This window comes from Lissotriton helveticus, chromosome 2_1 (genome assembly GCF_964261635.1).
Source record: "Lissotriton helveticus chromosome 2_1, aLisHel1.1, whole genome shotgun sequence".
In the NCBI taxonomy this organism is placed as follows: domain Eukaryota; kingdom Metazoa; phylum Chordata; class Amphibia; order Caudata; family Salamandridae; genus Lissotriton; species Lissotriton helveticus.
The window spans coordinates 1,364,628,664-1,364,652,762 of NC_136059.1; the positions used below are offsets into that span (position 1 = coordinate 1,364,628,664).

General features: G+C 45.3%; 1 protein-coding gene across 1 annotated transcript in view; it reads right to left on the bottom strand.

Moving 5' to 3' along the window:
* Nucleotides 1–24,099, bottom strand: part of GPAT3 (glycerol-3-phosphate acyltransferase 3) — a 487,853-nt gene that overhangs the window by 414,154 nt on the left and 49,600 nt on the right. Inside the window, exon 2 of the mRNA XM_078676298.1 lies at nt 9,516–9,573. Within this exon, the coding sequence (XP_078532424.1) occupies nt 9,516–9,573 (58 nt within the window). The remainder of the gene's footprint in view (nt 1–9,515; nt 9,574–24,099) is intronic.

A 24,099-nucleotide genomic window follows, 5' to 3' on the forward strand; every position in this document is an offset into this window, starting at 1 on the left:
TACACATACACATATATATACACACACACACATACATATATATACACATACATATTCATATACATATACACACACACACACAATGTATTTGTGGGGGGAGACCACCGAAACTTACCGTAAATGCATGGTAAAGGCATGCGATGTAAAACATTTGTGGTAAAACGTGTGCTAAAATATGCGTAGTTAAGGCACAAAGTGGTTAAAACCTTGTTGTAAAGGCTGTTTCCCAACCCTAAATGCACAGTTGTGTGTCATTCAGCAGCTAGTAACCGATTCTTCATAAAAAATAGGTACAGTTATATGACAGAACATTTCACTTAGTGAAAAATACCATACAGTAGTTAAAGACAACCTCAAAATCACGTGGATTCCTCATTGCAGAAATATTTTTGTAAGTATGAAATACAGAGCAAGGGTGAAAGATTACACACTTCTGTTGCCACTAGTGTATGTGGTCATCACTTTGTTGCAGGATTTTAACTTTCACCTACAAGCCCACCGTGTTGTGCCCCATTCATGCATTTGGCTGCTCTTAAGCTAAACTAACCCAACCACAACGTTTCCTGGCTGTAGTATATACACTTGACAGAGAGAAGAGTGGGAAGAGTGAAAAATGTAGAAAAAAGAAACAATTTTCACCGCCAATAGAGGTTGTTAATTTTAGACTCAATTAAGTAAGTTAGGTCTCAAAAACACTTCTTAAAAAAAGGTACAGCAGAGCAAACAAAAGTATGTTTATAACCCACCCACAGCAACATAACGCTTCAAAAAACACAGCTGAATCGTGCATGCAATCTCTAGCCCTGCAACTCCTGGCACTGATGGACTGATCATCAACACCCCCATCACGTTCGCGACATTCCCGGATGAATGGAAACTTGCAGAAAACAAAGCCCTCCTCAAGAAGCCCATCTGAGCAACTTACGACCCTCTCCCTGCTCCCCTATCCAGTCAAAGTGATTGAGAAAGTCATCAACAAGTAACTCACAACCCACACCGAACTTCACCATTTCCTAGACAACACACATTCAGGATTCAGAGAGAACCATAGCACTTATCACAGTCACAGACGACATACGAAACATACTTGACGGAGGAGAAACAGCGGTCCTCATGCTCATTGACCTCTCCGCGGCCTTTGACATTGCCCCTACAACACCCTCATCAGATGACTCCTCTTAAATGGACTGTTGCTTCCTCATGGGAAGAACCCAAAGGCTGCCACCAGTTACATCAGAGACCAAGAAACTGATATGCGGTGTCCCACAGGGATAGTTTTTCAGCCCCACTCTTTCAACATATACATGACACTGCTCGCCAACATCATCGGTTATCTTCTACCCCAATGACACCCAACTCATCCTGTCTCTGATGGACACGACAAACAATACCAGAGCCAACTGCATGACCATGGTAGCAAACTGAATATGGACCAACTGCCTTAAGCGCAACTATGGGAAGAATGAAATACTGGTCTTAGACAACAAGACCTCCCCATGGGATTCCACCTGGTGGCCATCCAAGCTAGGACCCACACACACAGGCCACACAAGAAATCTAGGGATCATCCTATATGACAAGCTCAACATGACAGCTCAAGTCAACTCAGTGTGCACCTCCTTCTTCCACATAAAACGCATGCTGAAAAAGATCTTCAAATGGTTACCTCAGAACACCTGATGGACTGTCACACAAGCACTTGTCACCAGCAGGATGGGCTATGACAACACACTCTACGCTGGAATCTCCAGACAACTGCTACACAGACTCCAGACTATCCAGAATGCAGCTTCAAGACACTTGGTCAATCTCCCACGCCCCAACCACATCCCACCGCACCTCAGGAAGCTTCACTGGCTCCCCATTCAAAAGCACAGCCAATTCAAACTTCTCAGGCACACATACAAAGTACTAAACACAGGACAAGAATACCTGAAAAGCTGCATACCCTTTTACCAACCAACCAGAAACCTATGCTCTGTCTCACTCTCACACATGCCCTGCATCCGCAAAAGCAAAACTGGAGTTTGCGCTTTCTCCTACATCGCACCCAAAATATGGAACAACCTCCATCAACACATTAGAGCTTCAGCCTCACTTATTGAGCTCCGCAAGAAGCTGAAGACCTGTCTCTTCATAGAAGCACCTTGCGACCACACACCTGCACACCTTGGGAGACATCCTTTACAACGCAACTTTTACTACGCAGTGCCATTACGACGCATTGCGCTGGGGGGCGCTCTAGGATAGGGAATAGGTTTAATTTACAATCCAACACCTTCCCTACTATCCACGGGGACTGGAGTTGGAATAGTAAATTAAACTATTCACTATCCAGCGCCCCAAAGCACTATGCGTTTTAAAGGCATGCGTTGTGAAAACCGCGTTGTAAAGGCATGCGTTGTGAAAGCATGCGCTGTGATGTCATACATCCCACACCTTATCCAAGTGCCTGGATAACCTCTCAGGTGATTAGTGTGTTCAATCAATCAAATTACGCTTTATTCGATTTAAAAATGTCAAATCATAAAAGCACAGTACATTTGAAAGAAGATACAATTACGGCAGTACGTAAATATTAAATTCAACAATCCAATAAAAAACATGTTAAATACAATTTAAAAAGAACTTCTAACAACATAGGAGGGCAATCAGAAAGTATGATCAGTTCATTTACAGTTACAATAAAGCATTACGCTGCATGCTCATTCTGGATCTGACCACCCTTTTCAAGAATTTGGCTATGTGATCAATGAACATCACTTCATCGAGTAATTGTAACTTAAAAAAAGCAGGTCGACATTGTCTCAAGTCTTGCCATTTTAAAATGGGCAGGATCTATCTTTTCCTGATAAGGGTATAAAATGGATTGTAGACTGAGCAGAGGTATCCTCACATGGACATGGGCATAAGGTACGTGACCAGTCATTTATCTTAGGGAACGTAACCCTGTTGTGAAAGTTGCCTAAGCGCAGGCACGTCAACAGCATCCTATCATAATTGCCCGAGGTTATAGATAAATAAGGTGTGGCCTTGGTTGTGTCAGGAGTAGACGGTGTTCTGACGATTTCATAACATTGGTGGACAATCTATTCGTCTCCAGGTGGTCTAGGCATAATAACTTTAATTCCTTCCTGGTAACACAGGACAAACTATCAGGATTGGCATAATACTCAGGATGGCCTAAATTGTTCTTAAAGTTTTTAACAAACGCAAGCCATGGGATGCAAAGTGCCCATTGCAGGTTCTGGCAATCATTAATTCACTCCCCCCTACCTCTTTCAATGCCCTCAGTGCTCCCTCTGACGTCATCCCACCCAGCAACCAGCTGTCAGCATTCACTCCGCTCACAACTGACATCACTCTCCGCATACTCAGCTCTATTAAAAGTGGCAGCCCCTCCGCCCTGCTCCATTGAATATCCTGAAACTAGTCGGACCCACTATCCTACCAAAGCTCACAAAACTCATCAACGACTCACTTTCCCTAGGCATTGTCCCCCCCCAGCTGGAAAAGAGCCATGGTGAGAGTATTGCTCAAAAAACCCAACCTTGATCCATTAGAACTTGGCAACTACAGGCCAATTTCCTTACTTCCAGGTGTCAGCAAAATAGCTGAGAAACAGGTTAACCTATATCTCTCTCAATACCTCGAGTCCAACAAACTACTGGAACCCTCTCAAACAGGATTCAGGCCAGGCCAGAGCACCGAGACAGCTATATTGGCAGTAGTCGAAGAGGCAAGGAAGATCATAGACTCAGGAGGATCAGTGGCAGTGATCCTCCTGGATCTTAGTGCCGCTTTCGACACCGGTAACCACTCTATCCTTATCCAAAGACTCAAACACCTCGGAGTCACAGGAATGGCCTTGGCCTGGTTAGAATCCTTCCTCAAAAACCGACTCTTTCAGGTGACAGAGGGCACCTTCACGTCCAGACCTACAGCCATCAACTGCGGGGTACCACAGGGCTCGTCTCTGAGCCCAACCCTTTTTAATGTTTATATGTCCCCCCTCGAGAAGGTCGTCGCCCCATATGGCATCAAACTCCTGACATATGCCGACGACACTCAACTTGTGGTCTCTCTTAACCAGCAAGACCTCTCCATTCCCAACCTGCACACTTGCTTGACCGAAATTACAAAATGGATGAGTAGCTCCCACCTCAAGCTGAATAACGAAAAAACGGAGATCATGTTTCTAGGCAACAAATCTTTATACAGCTCCACCTCCATATGGCCGTCAGCCATGGGCCATCCCCTTGCGTCTAAACCAGAAATTAAGAGCCTGGGCATCTGGTTAGATGAAGAACTTAACTTCTCAGCCCAAGCACGGAAAACTGCTGGAACCTGTCACGGTCTACTAAGATCGGCAAGAAAAATTCTACCCTTGCTTCCGACTCAATCCCGCAAACTCCTCATCCACGGCCTTGTACTATCTCATTTGGACTATGGCAATGCCTTATACCTAGGGGCCCCCAAAAAAGTTCTAGCAAAACTCCAAACGGCCCAGAATGCGGCAGCCCGCATTCTCACAGGTACTCATCGTCGCTGCTCCGCCAAACCATCTTTGAAGGCCCTTCATTGGCTCCCCATTCAAGAGAGAATTCAATTCAAGGCTCTCTGTACGACCCACAAGATTATGCACGGCAAGGCCCCCCCATACTCCAAAATCTCATTTCACCCCACATCACCTCTAGAACTCTCCGCTCCTCCAACTGTAATCTAGCCTCAATCCCCAGGATCAGAAAGGCCCGCTCAGGCGGCCGACTGTTCTCCCTCAACGCAGCCAAACTTTGGAACTCGCTCCCTTCTAGCCTCAGAGCCCAATCTAACCTTCTTGCATTCCGTAGAGCACTCAAAACATGGCTGTTCCCATAATACATCTCTCACTAGGTTTTTGTCTGTCAGCGCTGGGACGCCTATGGGCAGCCATGCGCTCTACAAATCAGTAAAATAAATAAATAAATAAACTAATCATGTCCCGATAAAGCCTAGTCGTAGTACAGGTCCAAACCTTGTACCAGAGTAAAACTTACTGGATTTTAATTAGGTTGGATAAATATGGTAGACCCAATTCAGCATGGCAAATTTATGTGGCTGGGCTTTTCGGGGCTACTAAAAGATATTTTTAAAACCTATTCTCAACCAGTTGTAGTGACACTGTTTGCAAAATCCCAGATGCCTGCTCCATACATAGCTACGGGAATGCATTGAACTTTGTAGATGGTCAACAGATCATCAATAAGGCGCTTGCCTAGTTTCCTGGAGAAATTTATTAGGGCTCCAATAGCTTTTGCAAACAATCATTTTCTGGTGTTAATGACTATGCTCCATGAGCCCCTCTTTTCAAACACGATACCCAGGTAGGAAACAATTAACAAATTTGAGTTTGATATCATTTATGAAGATATCTCGACACTTAATATTTGGTTTGCTACATTTCATAACAAAGGTTTTAGTTTACCTTAAGGTCGAGTCTAGACTTAAAAGACACAAAACTCGAAACAGTTTTCTGCAAACAGCGTCAACTGCGTATAACAAGGCTCTAATTTGCCACCTACCAATGTTGGATAATTTCTGACCTACAAGGAGAAGACCAGGTCCGAGATGGTGGGATGTCTAGGGTGGTGAACGTGGATCACATGGAAAAATGTGCGAAAAAGAAAAAGTTTTTGAGTATTGACTGGGCCAAAAGAACCATCAGACCACCCATGTGGCGGTATATCATCATATGGAATATGTTTTTAGTGGTCGCCCCATATACCACCTGTGTCGTCGAATGACGGCGTAGGGGAAAGCAGTGCCACATTGCGGCCCAGTCACACTCAAAGGAATCTGGAAAGAGTGCAGTGCTCATAGAGAATGTGCTCGCTAAAATTGACTACCTAAACTGAGGGGGATGTGTAGGTGTCAAGATTAAAAAGAACGCCTTGTAGTAAAAAAGTGAAACTACATGGTTGCGCTGTGTAGAGTGACCGACCACTCTACACAGCGCAACCATGTAGTTTCACTTTTTTACTACAAGGCGTTCTTTTTAATCTTGACACCTACACATCCCCCTCAGTTTAGGTAGTCAATTTTAGCGAGCACATTCTCTATGAGCACTGCACTCTTTCCAGATTCCTTTGAGTGTGACTGGGCCGCAATGTGGCACTGCTTTCCCCTACGCCGTCATTCGACGACACAGGTGGTATATGGGGCGACCACTAAAAACATATTCCATATGATGATATACCGCCACATGGGTGGTCTGATGGTTCTTTTGGCCCAGTCAATACTCAAAAACTTTTTCTTTTTCGCACATTTTTCCATGTGATCCACGTTCACCACCCTAGACATCCCACCATCTCGGACCTGGTCTTCTCCTTGTGTGTTTCTTATTGTCTCCAGGGGCATGGGTTGACAGGTCGTTAAATTATATCCCCTTTTGACCCTCTGCACATTTGTTTTTCGTAATTTCTGACCTACCCTCGACAGTGTGGCACCCAGACTATTTATGTATAAGGTGAAGAGGAAGGGGGCCCAAGACACAGCCCTGCCTTACCCCCCTTCCTGACAGAGAAATTGCGACTGCTTTCACCTGCTAACCAATAACAGAAGCTTGCCTGGGCATCAAAGTAGGACTGTTTAAAAAAGTTAATCAGCGGCACTTCCACCCCCATGGACTCTAAAATACTCCAACGTTTCATATGGTTAACAAAATCAAAGGCCTAACTGAAATCGAATAGCACAGGAAGACACTCCCCTGCTTAGCCTTTGTATATTTACCCCATAGGAGGCTTAAATGTAGGCCCTGCTCTATGGTACCAATCCCTTGACAGAAACCATACTGTAGCTCTTTGAGAACACCCCTGTCCTCCGCCCACATCTGTAGTCTATTCAAGATGACACGCCTGGCCACTTTCATGACGGAGTCCAGAAGTGAAATAGGTCTGTAGCAGGCCGGATCATTGCGGTTGCCTTTTTTAAAAATAGGGACAATTGTGGACTCTGTCCAGGTTGGGGTAAAACCCTGTGTGCAACATGCTTTTAAAACCATAGTAATTAATGGGCCCCATAGCGGAGGACAAAATGTATGTATGTCCACCGGGACACTATCAGGTCCAGGGGCTTTTTCCCCTACGCTCTAGTTTATTTCCAAAATCACCGCATACACATTAAAATCAATTTCAATTGGGAGATTACTTATGTGTCTGGTACTAGGCTCCACACACTGAATTAGATCTACGTTGTCACAATATAACCTGGAAAAGTGGGTTACCCATTGGTCCTCCCTGATTGTGATTTCAATACTGGGGGTATTTTTAGGGGCCAAGAACGGGGCATTCACAGCCTGCTAGAAGCTTTTAGTATCTTTTAGCTCTGAAGCTTTCTTAAGTGACAGCCACAGTTCTGTTCTTAGCTCCTCTTTGTGTTCTTTTAGTGCCATTTTATACACTACTCTCGCCCTTCTTATGACTTCTTGGTCTCTCGGGGACTTACATAGGGCAGCTTTCAAGGCACCATGAGCTTTGCTACATTTGGAATCAAGCCAACCTGTCTTAGCAATGTAGCTTTTTTTTAGTCTAATAACAGGTTGTTTTGTATGGCCTGTGTGATGTTTTCCAAACGAATATCAGGGTCCGCAGCAGTCTGTTCAAGGCAGACAACAAAATCTTTTTTACAACAACTTAATATTGACTTAGTTAGCTTCAGAGAGCCTACCCCCTTCCATTTAATGGTATAGCCGTTGGTTCCGTTTATGGCTATGTCGTCTTCAGGCATGGCCGAGTGTCCCCCTGATAACACATTAGCCGCTAAATCCATGGTAACACTATTGGGTAGTGATCACTGAATGCAACAGTGTGAATTTCGAAATTCTTTATTCTGTCTGCATATCTGTTGGAGATTAAAATGTGATCTATAGTAGAAGTCAACCCGCGACCATTAATAGTGCTATTAAACGGCAAAAGTGGTGAGCATAAATAGTTTGCAAAACCCAGGTCCATGGTGTATTTAATCTGATTTCAATAATCCCCAAGAAAGGAGTGCAGAAAGTGAGAGATGTCTGCTTCGTCATCGGATATTAAGCCACAGTTACCACGTTCAACATGAACACGGGGGCCAATATTGAAATCACCTACCCAAACTCACAGAACAGAGTTTCGGTTAAGCCGATTTTAGAGCCAATCCAGCAAAGAGATTTATTTCTCAATGACTCCCACGTTTCGTTTGCCTGGTGGGAGTGATATGGTACGTTCAACAATATTATTTTTAAGGGGTAACCTCAGGCGGTAAATTGAGTGTCACACCCTCCATATCCCTGGGTGTAGGGCATGAGGGAGGGAACAAGTGATTTACTCTAGGCCCTGTTAAGGCAACTCTGTTGTTTACAGCACTACTATACTATATTTACCAAGATTATACAAATCAGCATAACATATTATATAGATAATGGATGCAACTTATTTGCATCCAAATGCATCAAGGGACCAGTGTTACAGAAATTCAACCTTAAAAGCACGTAAAATGTACATAACTATAGTGTCATCCTAAATATCACTCTCTGTGCAGGGGAGAGTCGTTTGCTGTTACACAATGATGCAAGCCATCAAATGCAACGAGAATTTTACAATGAAATGAAGCGGAAAAAAGCTTGTTCGCTTCCAGCGCGATCATTCTGCCCACCAATATGTGTGCCACAAATTTAACAATTAATAAAAATACAAAAGCACACATGCTGCTTGTTGAAATGTAACAACTAAAGAGGCTCTCCATTACAACTCACGAAAACCACGCTGAAATAGAAAGCCATGTTTTCATTGCAATATCCTGCTTCACAATAGAAAAGCAAACACGAAAAACCACAAGCAAATGTTGATTTAGATCCTAGTGGGCGCGCAGGCTCCTTAGAAATCATATTATTGCAATTAACAACATATTCAGCTCACAATTGTTGTGGAGGGTCCTTGGTCGGACGCTAAATCTGTGTGAAAGCTGTGAAAAATGTGCACTTGCCCAGCGTGCGATGCTTTCAAGGTAGGGAGAGCATTCTACAGGACACTGCACCCCCAGGTAAATCGCTTCTATGCGAGTGAGAATGTGTGGGAGTGGGAGTGCCTGCATGAGTGTGTAAGATAGAGGACCACTGTTTAGCTGTCAAATTCACGATGACTGGAACTGTGCAAAATGTAAATACCCCATCTAGCAAACGACTTCAGCACGTTACCTACGTCATAACACTAGTGAGGGAGGATAAAGCGAGATTCTCATCATCCTGCAGTGAGCATTGGTGCATGTGGAGAAAGGAGGGGTTTATGCGGTGGTGAATGCACGTGTGTGGATGGAGGGAATGCAAGCTGGCATACCCTTTAACTCGTCAAAATCACAATATTGGTTAATGGGCCGAGAACCTTGTATTACAATTCAGTATTAGATTTTTACACTCTTATCAGTTTACTTATGTGAACTCTATTTTGACCAGCACAGTCACAAACACCCGATTAAAAAAAAAATGAGGACTTCCAAATTCTTACCATTGACTTGAAGATTTTGCTTATCTTTCACCCCTCTCTGAATCCGCAATGTGGCCCACTGCACAAAATATAGAAAGAAAGTTTCTTTACTTTAAAAGGTCAATACTTAATTTCTTTTTTATAAAGAACATATTAAAAACGACAATTATTGCAAATTTATCTATACAAATCCCATACATTCTCACCATCGTACACCTTTAGTTGCTTAAGATGATGCTGAGAAATTGTACAAGGTACAAAATAATCTATAATAACTGCCTCATCAAAACCACATTGGAAAGTTTAATGGATTGTGTTTGAGGTAATTTCTTAATAATTACTCAAAGGCTATTGGACTCCCACAAAACCATCTATATTTTCAAAGTAGAGCCAGAAAAAGAGAAAATGTTGTTTAAAATGTAGCGCTCAGGAACACATAAACCTATTATTACATTTCCAACAACTCAAGAACAGAGCAAAACAAACCTCACACTTTGTATTTCCAAGATTAATACAACTAATAATCCCTTTGGGTCTAAAATAAATATTACATTCAAGTTTTATAAGCACTGGAAAAGACAACAGATTTAGGTTTAAACTGCTAATGCATGCAGTGTTATCACAGAGTGAGACACATGGGAGGGGGATAACAGAGAGGACTACAGTTGTTAAATAGTACCTAGTGGAGTTAAATGCCAACACTTGAGTTGAGAGGGGTGCACCCAAACAGGCAAAAGCATTAGGTGAGAGTTGAATACTCCTTGGGGCTGGGCCAAAACACAGTTAATAAAATGTCAAGTCAATGGCTGAAAGAGGCTGGTTGAATAAAGAGAACAATTGAAAGTGGCAGAGCCAAAGCAACTCCATGTAAATTGTTAGCGATGTCATACCCCAGACCTAAAAATCAGTACTCTCCGCCATAACCTAATATAGCTTTTTTTTTTTTTATCATTGAGGACTTCTAAAACGTCATCTGAAAAATCTATACATTATGTTGTAAGAAGTACTGTATGCACTCTTTCAGAGTTTTCAAACCTTACATGTGGAGCTTAGCCAAGTATTGTAAGGCACAGCTGAAAGGAGCCAAGTACCAGATCCGGGATTGATCTGAGAGTTCCAAACCGTGTACATATCATGAAAGAATTCTAGGGCATGTAGCATGGTGGATACTGGGAAAACATTTAAGTGTTTTTTTTATCCTAGCTATATTAATTCTCTTTAGCACTTGGCTGTCCGGAGGCCTACTGGAGGCCTACTGGAATTAAGAGTACTGTTGGAATTAAATATAAAAAAGAAGAAGACCTGTATCGAACAATAGGGCAGCAAAGGCAACTATGTTATGTTATGTTATAAAGAATTTTATAACGCGCTCTGTTACTAGCAAGTATCCTGGCGCGAGGGAAAAACATGTGGCATGAGCAGCGAGGAGGGGACGGCAATTTACATGTTCACATTAAACAGATAGGTTTTAAGCCCTGTCTTGAACCTGGAGATGGTCTGGGCTGCCCTAAGGTAGGGGGGGTGGGGGGGGGGGGGGGGGGGTTTCTGCGTTCCATGCTCTAGCGGTCCTGACCGAAATAGACTGGCCCCCCAGCCTGGTGTACTTAAATCCGGGCACAACCATTTTACACAGATTAGCAGAACGAAGGCAGCGATTGGGGACGTACAAAGAGAACCGTTTCCACAGATATAAAGGCCCAAGCTGATGGATAGCTCGGAAAGAAAGAACCAGTCCTTTAAACATGATCCGTTGTGCCACCGGTGAGGGCGGACGCTCGACCTCCTAGGCAGATTGAACAGGAGTCTCGCAGCCGCGTTTTGAATCACCTGAAGCCATTGGATCAAGTAAGAAGGTAGACCGCTGAACAGGGCATTCGCATAATCAAGCCTGGAGAGAATAAGAGCGCGCGACACAGTCTCTTTGGCCTCTCGCGGGAGGCGGGGAAAAAACCTGCGCAAGGCTTTAAGAGTGCCGAAACACACGCCCGTAAGCCTTTTAATGTGGTCCTCAAACTTCAGGTCGCTCCCAAACCAGACCCCCAGATTCTTAGCTGGGCCACCCATAGATTTGGGTCAAGGCATGTCTTGTGGCCATAGAAGGTCTCTAAAGTTATCAGGAAAGGGTCCATAAAAAAGGACCTCGGACTTGTCTTCGTTGCACTTAAGCTGAGCAAGTGCTAACCAACGAAAGACAGATGAAAGACAATGCTGCACCGCCGACGTATCCAAGTTGTCCCCTGGCCAGGTGAACAAGAGTTGGGCGTCATCGGCGTAGGACATTATTTTAGCCCCCAACTGTTCAGCCAAATGAATCAAAGGAGTCAAATAAACATTAAAAAGCAAGGGGCTAAGCGTAGACCCCTGTGGGACTCCCGTAGTGAGTTTCCTGGGCAGAGAGGCATGAGGAGGCATCCAGACCTGTTGCGTCCTATTGTTCAGAAAAGACGTCAGCCAGTCAAGAGCCCGTCCAGAAATGCAAATAGCAGCCAGTCTGGTGAGGAGAAGCCCATGGGGCACCGTATCGAAGGCGGCAGAGAGGTCTAGTAAAATCAGAACCGCTCTGCCATCTCCATCCAGGCACTCCCGAATTCCCTCAGACACCTCCACCAGTGCCGTTTCAGTGCTACAGGCAGCCCGGAAACCCGACTGAGCAGGGTGCAGTACAAGAGATGACTCAATAAAGTGATCTAATTGGCGAAATGCAATCTTTTCGCAAAATTTAGCCAATGCCGGCAGCAAAGATATAGGCCGGTAGCTTGATGGAACGGCAGGATCCAGCCCGGCCTTTTTTAGTAGCGGCAGGAGTTTAGCCTGCTTTCAGCAAGGGGGGACAGTCGCCAAGGAAAAAGAGAGGTTGATAATCTGGGTGACCTCACTACACACTGTATCCGCCCCCCCCCCCCCAAGCACCCTGGCAGGACACGGGTCAGTGGGGGACCCCGACTTCAGGGCCTTGAGTACTGCAAGATTCAGTGGAGGGGGAAAAGGCAACAAACTGATTAACAGTCTCAGACACGGGTATAGTAGGTAATGCAGGTAAGGTCTTATGGCTATCACAGACAACACGTAGATCCTTTTGACTCTTAACAATTTTATCTATGAAAAAAGAGGAGAGCTCTTCGCACCATTGGGCAGATTAAGGCAGCAGAGGTTGCGCAGCACATGGTGAAAGAAAACTCTGCACAATGGAAAAAATGTCTTTGCTGTTGTCGTTTGCTTTTTCAATTCTCCCTGCGTAATAGCTACTCTTAGCAGTGCTCAAGGAACCTCAAAGTGTAATGCCCTCGAACACCTGAGAGTTTTCAAGGAGCATAACAGATGGGACTCACAATGACTGGCAATACCTAGCCCTACACCGGCTTGCTAATTCTGGCAGGTTCCAATAATACTGTAGATCTGCGCTAATTGTCCTTGACTGGTCAGCAGTTTGTTATTCATCAAGAATTCATTAAGTTACAAACAAAATGCCTGCCTCAATAAGAATTGATATATTGGCACTATTTCCATCTGTTTCTGCAGAACATGAAACAAACAAGAAGTGCAAACAGCACAGAATGTTACAACAGGTTGAATGAATCTTTGGGAAAGTGGTTCAGTTTTGCTAATGTGTTCTTAGAAATTGCACAGGGCAAGATTGTCCTACACCTTACCTTTCAATTCACAGGGTACAGTCCCTGAATTTAATACAAACTGAGTAAAGGAGTATGACCCCTTTGTAGAGTTCAATGTTTACAAATGTTTTATTGTTTGGGCAATGAAACATTGCAAGATTCAATTGCCTTCAGCTGCTGGTGTGAGAGAGAAGTCAGATAGAATAAGGGTGGAGGTTATAATGACTTTCTGTCACTTCACAAAGCAGACATAGCAGGTTAATGATGGGGCACTGGAAAGCAAGAAGTATTGAGCTATAGTATTTTATTGATCTTTACTGATTGGTGGCAACGGAAACTTCATAACTAGGCATTTCATAGGTGGGAGCACTGAATATGCATTTTGTGTGGTCAAAATCTTTTTATCCATGATCCGTGTTTAAACAGGTCTAGTTTTAGAGACTGATGGTGGGGACCTTGTAGATAGTTGCATGTTGAGAATCAGAGGAAAGAGCAGTTACTGCAAGCATATGCTGCCCCTCCTCATGCGCCTGGTTTTCAGAGTGACTAACAAGTTGCTTCGAGCAGATCGGCAGAGTGATGGACTAGCCTTTTGTTTTGTCCTGGACATATCTAAGCACACATCCTCCTAAGCTGTTGTAAGTGTGGCATATCATGTTAAATTAGATTCAGGCCAACAAGCAGGGCATCAGGAGGCATTCAGTTGGGCTTTTACGTCATGGTATTTCTTTAGCCAAAAGCTGAAATGCCCGGGGACATTTTTGCCGCAGGATATACAGATAGGTCAGCTTATAGCAATACTGAAGGGAAGACACATACTGACCAGGGATTTGGTTAACATGCAGCGAGTCTCAAGGACTATGAATAGCAGGGCCTTTTTTCCAGAAGTTTCCACAGTCCGGATGTAGCCTTCATGCTTTAGATGATCCATTAAGATGAACAATAATGACATTTTCAATGCACGTATAGACCACAGGATGACCTAGCCTTTCGAATGGATAGGTGGCTCCTCCCAGAGGGCGGCTTGGAGGGTGCGCTATACGCACAATCTTTTATGCCTGTCTTGACCGGCCAGACCGAACATGCAGTGAATATATGGATGGTAGCCGCCTGGGCTAGGAGGGTAGACTCACACAGGCCACGCCACTCTGGCACTGTGAACAATTAGGTACACTGATACATTCCAAGGGCTTCGATAGATGGGACCTTATAGGCATTTCCAGGGTGGGTGACTTATGGAAATCAGGGGAGGTGGTTCCCTTTACCCGACTGCAGCAAGAGTACGAATTAGCTCAGTCCGAATATTTAGATATCTTCAAATCCGGCAAGCCCTGCTCGCGGTTCTCCCTACGGGTAGAGCTCTCCCTGAATCATCCCCGTTTGAAGACAGGATACTTGACAGCGACCTATCACAGAAGGCCATTTCTCTTATCTATAGAAAGCTAATCAACAATATGGCGGATCCCCTGACCCATTTAAGAGCTAAATGGGATCACGATGTTGCGAGTCTAGATGACAAGGAGTGGCGGGCGGCAGTGGCTTCCCCTCATGAGGTGGCCATCTCCTCCCGGTTCCCCTTGGTCCAATTAAAACTTCTTCACAGAACCTATTTATCAGGGCCCTTGCTGGTTAACATGGGTTACACCTTGGATGGTGGCTGCGTATGACAATGTGGGCAGGAAGCCACATTAATTCACATCCACTGGGAATGTGCAGTGATCCAGAGATACTGGGAGTGGGCTGTACGCCGAATGGAGGAAGCACTGGAGCAACAGATCCACTGTAATATTAAGTTAGCATTGTTGCATATTTGGGACCCCACGGACTTGAACTCCAGGGAGCGAATATGGGTCACACTTGGGCTTATTGTGGCAAAAAGATATATTACACTGTTGTGGAGGGCTCCGAAGCCACCAAAAATAGTAGATTGGGCGAAGGATGTGGACTGCTGTATGGTGACAGAAAAATCCATCTAAGAAGCCAGTAGGGTACCCGAATATATGGACGCAAATATGGGGACAATGGAATGTTTACAGGGGGGAGATTTGTGAACCACCGAGAGTCAGAGAGGACATCATAGGGGAGAATTGGCACTACACAATGAATATTGTCAACCAAATGTTGAGATGTGTGCACCATAAGGAACCATATAATGTATAACCTTTAATGACAACTTGTTTTCCATTGCCTTACCAATGTAATATGCCTTTCTTTTCAATAAAAAATTTTTTTAAAAAAAGAAGAGTGACTACGAGGTCACATACAGATTCCATGGGTGGGTGCATTTTTCCTCTGAGCTAGGAGACCCGGCACGTATAGACTTTGCAAGGCTTCCATTAGGAGAGGTCCATTTCTAAATATGACATATGTCTGTTCAGATTGAATGAACTCCTAATGGAAATTTATCATGTAAGTGGAACAGTATTAAGGCCATCACATGGGAGTTTCCTTCGACTTTGGGAGGAAAATGTGACAACGTGTATTTTTTTAATCAATTACCTACTAGCTGAACACAGAAAACTGACGTTTTTGTAGACTAAATCCCTAAAAGCAGCTATACTGTGTTGACTTTCCTTTACACTATTAACACAAGAACTGGTAATGCCAACAGGTCTGTCTTTCAAATGAAAGGGCCTCTTTAGTCATGATGGTTTAGATACTCTATACTTCATCTCACATGTCCTTTGTCACTCATGCTGGTCCTCATTCATCCAGTATCCACCCACTGACTCGCGTGTTCACCAATGTACCAAACCACAATAAAACACAAACTCAATAGTATTTACAAGACAAATTAAAAGACTAAAAATAAAAACAGAAATTATAAAACATCCTGATGGCAAAGATGGCGGGAGACTAACTGCCATCGCCGTTTCCTCCATCTCCCTCGATGGTGGGCATACGTTTCCAATGAAAAATAAAATAAGACATACCAGATGGTGGCCATCTTGCAATGGTATTGTATATTTCGTATCGATTTTGTGAAGTTCCAGCATGGCTGTCACGTTAAAAACCAATGTGTTAACAATCTACAAACAGTAATAGAAATATTACACTATGGACAATATCATTCCATAATGGTCATCTGGTTTAGAGGCAGTGAGAGCTCAGGATGTGGCACACTGTAGATGAAATGAATGGTCTGCAAGGTGCCAGTCAGTACCGTATGATGAGCTACAGTAGAAATTAGAAGGAATACAATGAAAGGGAATTATACAAGTAGAAAATGGCAAACTAAATGACCGGTTCACCAACCATGGAAATGAAATGCACCAATTTTCAGGCACACGGTTCACCAACCATGGAAATGAAATGCACCAATTTTCAGGAACAAGTGCACCTGTGATCAGGCAAAATTTAGTCACTCACAGAGCAATAGATGTAATAGCTGAAATGGACTGACCCATTGCCACATGGCATCCTGGTGGAAGTCAGTGGCATGGAGAACATGCCCAGCCTCCCATTCTCTGGCTGAGTGCCAATCCACGGCGCTCAGATCAATCACAACGCTGCATTGCAGTGTTGTTATTGGCTATCGGAAGGCCGGGAGCCTGGGGCATCCTGCTTCCTGCCCTGAAACCAGAGAAGAAGACCAAGAGGAGGAGGCGGCGACGGCAGGCGGTAGCCAGGTAAGTGTATATTTTGATTTGTTTAAATTTCATTCCCTACTTCCCCCGCCCCCCCCCCCACCACCTTCAAATACCAGCCGCCACTGGTGGAAGAAGAATGTGAACAGTCCAGTGGTATAAAAGGGCTGACCGAAAGCCCCTCGGAGTACATGCTAGTATGTGCTTTTAAAAAAAGAAGAAAAAAATTTGATTGCAAGACCCTGGCAGACAACTAGTCATGCGAGGGCCGGTGAAGGGATTCTAGCAAGAACGATTACAGTGAGAAATATCTACCCCTAAGGTATATCGAAGGATTAAGAACAACCAACATCCTTTTTTTTTTTTTTTTTTTTTGAAAACCTTTATTGAGACAAAAACAGGAGATACATGCGCAGGCCCACAACCATCCTGGCCGGCCGCAAAAATAGATGAGAAATAATGGAAAACAGTACATCAATATATAGTCAGGATATTACAAAGGACGCCAGAAGCGACTGTGGGGCGCGCAACTCAGGATAGGAGGTTTTACATTTTTAAATCAAAGAGAAGTGAGGGGGCTGCAACAAGAAGGAGTATATACCTTACATTAAGGGACCCAGAAGAAACGCGGCAAGAGGGGCGTACCCCATGTATGAGTGGAGGTGGGCCATACATGCAGCAATTATATAGGAACAATAGGCAGCAATAAACATGATAACAGTGTCAAGCGTAACCACAGGAAGCCCATCCCAGGAACAAGAGTCAAAGATCCAGTGAAACACAAGAAGAAAAAGGTTACGAGGCCCCGAAACAGCCAACCCCACGGAGAGGAAAGAACCCTCCCAAAGCCGGAAAAGAGCAATAGGGACCATAGAACAAAACAAACTAAAATAACAAACCCCCCCCACACCCACCACCCCGCACCCCTGTAATGGCTACGGCCAAACCCACTAACAGCGTGCCTGTCGCCCCGGAACTGCCCCACAGTAGGGAAAGTATATAAAGAGTGGAGGAGGAGAGAAACAGACCCGCTCTCGGAGGTCACTACTCGGGTCGCCCAACCCTAGACCCCATCATCAATACAGGATGAACGTAGAACAACCCCGACTATCCATCAGCACCCAGTGGTAATAGCAACAACAGTCCGAACATTGAAGGAGACACCCCCACCCCGCCCCCACACCACCGCCCGGCGCAATGACAAAGTCCAGCTTCACAGTACCGTTCTTCACCTACAGTCCCAACAGGATACAGTATCACGGTGATTGAGAGGGAAAGTTCAACCTTGTCCCTTGCGATCGAGAATTGCGACGTGGGCCAGCAACACCGTAGCCATCTTGAATGGGACAAACAAGCCGTGTGACCCCAGGAAATCAGAACGCCGTCTAATAAAGTCTGTCCAAACCACTTGCAGGCGTGCAGCAGCGATAGAAAGGTAGACAGCACCCTGGAACAGCCTTCCCGGCCCGGACGGTAGCAGCAGCCGCAGAAGAGCGTAGAAAGTGCCTCTAGACATCAACACTGGAGTATCCGAAGATGGCGTCCGTGGATGAGACCCCACACACTGAGCAAGCACCCGGACATCCGAGCGCTGCACCCCCATCGCGGACAACATTGGGGGGGTATCGAGAGCGCAGATCACTAGCCCCTCCGGGCACACCTGGTCAGGCAGTCCACCGCAGTCGGGCACAGGATGAGGTTCAGCGCCACACAGTCGCAAATGTGCATGGGCAGGAAAGGGCACAACAGAGAGAACCGCATCCAAACTGCGCCCTAGGTCACAGGCAGTGGCACACAAAGCAGTATGAAAATCTTCCAGGGCTCTCAGAATATCCATAAGTCGCACTGGCGCCTTAGGAGGGAGAGATGCAACGCAGCTTCGCACACGGGGCTCAGAAACTTGGAGCAGCCCACAAAGCCGGCCATCCACTTTACCATCACCGAGCTGTGCACCACGCTCGCACATCGTAGAACAACTTCGGTCCAGGGGCACAAAGGGAACACTGCCCAAGTCATACCAAACAGGCGTGAGTGCGGCGATCGGAGCAGCCATGTCAGCAATTGTAGCCCAGGATCGTGAAAAACGAGCTCCGGGGGCTCCGTCTTCAAGATGGCTCCCCCTGCCCCACACTGCGAGACCAAAGGCACACAAAGGCATACAGGAGCCCGGGCGGTGAAACAGTGTAGCAATCGCCGTCAGTGCATCCCCTTCGGATAGAGAAGCCAGGCGGTGAGAGGAAACACACGGAATGCAGCCGCGGCACTCCGTCGGCCGGTCCAGTGTCGATCACAGCGGCCGCTTTCGTGTGTGCGATGGCGGCCGCACCCAGGAGAACAAAGACCCGTCCACGCCGGGCAGCGTCAGGAGGAGGCGAGGGTGTCCCGTCGTTGTAACCGCATGGAGCAGCGAAGGAAACACATCAGCGGAGTCGGGGCCCCCTCCCGCGCCCGAAAACAGCACTTAAAATCAGGATCGATGCCAGGACAGGATGCGGGGCGGGAGGGAAGCGAGAAGGTCGGCGGAGCCGAAGGATCAGGCGGCCATCGTGGCTGCAGGCTAGGCTCCTCGCCAACAACCAACATCCTTGCCTACAAATGTAATCTGTAAAATGTCATTAACAAAATACATGTCTGTAGGCTTTAACATAGTGCAGTAACAATTCACTTTTAAAGGCCTATTGGCTTTAACATACATGTTCCACAATAATTATGTCAGGTCCATTGACTTTGTCATAACTTTTCAAAACATGCTGTATTTGACAAAATATTTCCCAATGAACCATAATGCCTACAGCTTTTACTTTTGGCTTGACACTATAACCAACACAGTCCTAATGAAGTGTGCACCAATCGACAACCATAATGCATACAATAATGAAACTACAAATATATACAAATTTGCAGTTGGCAAAACAATATACAATGCCTCTCAAACCTCAAACCTATTGGTTTACTTGGGTGGGTGGAGGAGGGGGGCTTAGGTAGATGGAAATCAACACAAAAATCTTTGCCTCTTATGGTAATCTGTGAGATATCTAATAAAATGCATGACTACAACCATTAAAATGGTGTAATAACAATCCACCACTGTTGGACCTGGGGTCTCCAAGTCACATAGGGTAGCTTGGCACTAAGTAGGGAGGCCCATCTCAAAGGTACAAGTGTTAAATCTGCGTCTCACCCACACAGTAACTCAGTGTCCATCCATCCAAAAATGACACTACACCTTAATTTTTATAAAAGTAGAAAAGCTTTATACTCTTATGGTAGTTTCTTGTCTTGCTTTTAGTCGCCTCTAGGACCACATTTACAATTCAAACAGTGCATTTACATTACTTGTTTTACTATTCACCAAAATCATACTGGACTCTGTGAATCACTATTTTAACTCCACTTGGGGGGGGGATTATTAAGTCCTTTCTGCTTCAGTTTTCAATCTACCCGAGCATGAACAATTTACATTTGTTAGATTGCACATTCATAGTTACTATTGGCATTAATGACGCACTTGAAATGGTTAACGAATTATTCAGTAGTCATGCAGGTTTTAGAACCAGACTTCTTACTCTCCTACTCATTATCAGTACATACAGTTTCATGGGTTAACTTCCTCTAGCGAAAAGTTCCTGTTAGCATTTCATTTCAACTCTTCAGCCTCGTGCCTGAAATCAGACCCAACTCTCCCTTTCAGCATGACTCGGTAAGTATAGCGCTTTGGCACATTCCTATGCGACAGTCATTTACCAAAGTAGTTAAGCCTTATCTACTAGGAACAGTCTCAGTCTTGATTCACACCTTGAAAGAAGGAGGAACCGCTCACTCATTCCTTCACACGCTTTCGCTAAAGCGCTGAATCCGTACCTCCGCTCCAGCACGGGTTCCCAGAGCCTCACCTGTGGGTTCCTTTACTCGCTAACCCTCGACAGGCCCTCACAGGAGTAACAAGTTCTCACCGGCAATGTTGCCTCACACGCTGACCTCTCCCTGGCTCCTGTGATACTCGGAGCCGGCAGTGCGGTGGCGGAAGCTCGGCACACAAGGGCGGAAGCCTCGGTCTCCAGGCAACCCCGCCCCACGCCTCCCCAGACGCTGCCTCAGTTTCCGGTCAGCGTGAATCACCTTCCTCTCGCGGCACCAGCAGACTCGCACCGGTATCAGGCCCCTCAACCACCACACCACCGAACCCTCTCCCGGCTTCCCGCTCTTTAGTAAGTTGCTCGGGCGTCCCTGTGGTGTATGTTACGGACTGATGGTGTGGGAAAAGGGGGAAGTAAGGGTTAAGATCCCGAACTGCGTGAGTGTTTATACAGAAGGCCTTAAGAGTCCCGAGCGGAGCCTTGTGATCTTAAAGGCTGCGACAGGGTCAGTTGGACTCTCCGTTTCTCCAGGCCACCGTAGGGCGTTAAGGGTCAGTTTCTCCAGGCTATCCTCCCAGCGGGAGCAACTGCACTCACCGCCTTGGGTAAGGTCCTGACTTCCCTCTCACGTCCTGGTTAGTACAAACTCCCTCCTGTAGAATGAACAAGGGGAGGGTCCGCAGCTCTATTCTGAATTGGGTCAGGTCAACAGAATGAAGGGCAGCATCAGCCGGAGAAGCAGCAGCCCCCTGGAGAAAGTCAGCCTCTTTAGTGTAACAACCTCCTCTTCCTGCAGCCTGGACTCCAGTTCCCTTCAGTGTCCACTAACTCTACAAAATGGCCGCCCCACAGTCAGCCTTTTATAGGCTCCCCTCCAAGGGTCCAGCAGGGTCCAGAAGGTTCTGGAATGTCCCTATTCTAACCTATGGGTCTTTCTCCTGAGGTGTCCGTTATGGCAGTTACTGTCCACCATTTTAGGCATCTAGGCTTTACCTCAGAAAAGGAGGGATTTGTGGGTCTGAGAGGAACCATGGGGTCAAGGAGCACCTAACCCCCTGGTCAACACCTGAAAAATTCCCAATGGACATAAAAAAAAAATGAAAGTTATGAGGGGCAAAAAGGGGACAAAATAAATAATGACAGGAGGGACCACCCAAAGGGCTGACAGGTCTAACAACCACTAAAGGTCTGTTGACTAACAAACGCTTTTCACTATAAATGTCATGCCTACTGCCTTGGTCATAACTTTCCAGAACAAACAGATCAGACCTACACCATCTGACATAACTTTTTCCAGTGAGGCAATGAGGCCTATAGCCTTTTTTACTGGCTACTCATCATTATCGAGGGATACTGTACTGAGGGTAAGCTTTCCCACAAGGCAACCATCAAGCATAGTCATAAAATCAGTGCTTAATTTGAGCCAGTGGTTTACAGTGCTCAGAACCATCACAACCATCAACACCGGCGCTTTTCATGAGCACCAGTAAAGGAGACAGAGAGATTAAGTAAATGTAAATTGTAAATTGATACTTGTATAGCGCACTACTCACCCGCAAGGGTCTCAAGGCGCTTGTACGAATACCGCTGTGGAACCCATCCTGGCTTTCCCTGTGAGGTGTCCACTCCTGGGCACCCCCAAGGTGGAGGCCAGGCATCCTGAGCGTGGTGGAGGCCGTTGCGGAGATTAAGCAAGCTATTGCCCAGAGTTGCAGAGTGGGACTCCATGATTGGAATAGGCACCGAGGTGAGAATTATCAGGTCCGTGGAATTTGAGCCCAAGACCCGCCGAGGCGGGGAATTGAACCCTGGTCCCGGGCTAGACCTCTGCATCAGGGTCTGCCGCTCTAACCTTTGAGCCACACTTCTCCACTCTTCTAAGTGATTTTCCCAGAATCACAGCATGTTAAGCTGATGCCGAGACTTAACCCTGGTTCTCCCGCTCCGAAGTGGTCAGCTCTGGTCATTAGGCCACATCCTCTTCCCGCTTTCATGGTTAGCAAGTGGTTATGTTTTAGGCGGCGCAAACATGAGAAATGTGCTTGTGCAAGCTGCCTCCTGACCAGAGACCCAGCACTTATACATTTGTTTTTACAAACAAAATACTGCATAAAATTAGAAATATATGCAAATTTACATTTGGCAAAGTAAACACTATCTCTCCTTAGAGGGCCTAACAAGAATTATCACAGTGCAAATCATTCCCACGGTTTGTCAGACAGGGTAACCAACAATAAAACCCTTGCATACTATAGCAACCTGTAGAATTCTATGTAATAAAATACTTCTCTCCGGATTTTAATACAGAGTAATAATAATCCTATTTAAAATAACAATTGATTATATGTGATTTTCACAATAAATATGTAATGAATACTGTTTTCTTCAGACCTTAATAAAATGATTAGGCCTTTTTCATCATAACCAACAGTTCTGCTGTACTGAGCATAAGCTTTCGCTCACTTCAAAACGTGCAGTACAATTTCTCGTTTTTCTATGGAAGCATATAATGTCTGCCAAATCAAATGCTCTGAGTGGAGCGTACGCTCTTTTCTGAGCTCTGAAATCTCTTTTAATGTTTATCACTCAAGGTCTGGGGACAGATGCTCAATGAAAATAGGTGTAGCCAAAAACTGAAAGTGTTTCTTCAGTCGCTGATGAATTTAGGAACACTAAGTCATCATACGGGCATTCGGTCACTCATCCATGCACTCATACATCCATTCACCCACCCACTGCCAAGTTAAGCCTACTGTCTTTTTAACAACTTTTCCTTATAACATGTCACCATAACTAACTGATTCCTGCAGTATTAAGCATAAGCGTTCCCACAAGCCAAAAGTGCAGTATGGGTACCATCTTTCAGTGCAAACATGAAATCAAGGCAATCAACATGTGGGCGTAGCCAAATGCACTCTCTCAATAGTCACAAAGTTACAAATATGTACAAAATTACAGTTGTCAAAAGAAAATGCCACAAGGAGATGAAGGACAGAGAGCTGAAACTTTTCAGACACCCACCCCCAGTCACAGATCTGGGTTGAATCCATCATCATTCTTTAGTTCACTTCACCACCCCAGTTTGGGCACAGCTATATGCAAATCTTGACCCTGTGCCTCATGGGAACAGTCCAGCCCGAACTGCCAAGCCATGTCTTCCCTGGACCGATAACAAGTATCGTGGGACCGGTTTAAGGCTAACAACCCTCATCAGCTAGGCTTGCCTGAACCCAGTGGCAAAGTGAGCAAGGGACCCACGTCTAGGCACACCCTGACAACTTAGGGCAAACAAAGCAAACACAAGGAGATGATGGTCATCACAGTCCTAACAGCCAGGACGGGAGTTGCGCTTCAATGCTTAATAAACGCCTACATGGGGTACATGTCATCACTGGACTTAAAGATTAATGAGTCCAAATCCTTTGTTATGGTGTCAGGTGTCCTATCTTTGAACAGGCTACCATCTTTTTATACAGGGACAAGGAAACTAGAAATATTTGGGATTCTCATTTGATAACAAACAAACTAGGGCGTACATGATAAAGTCTAG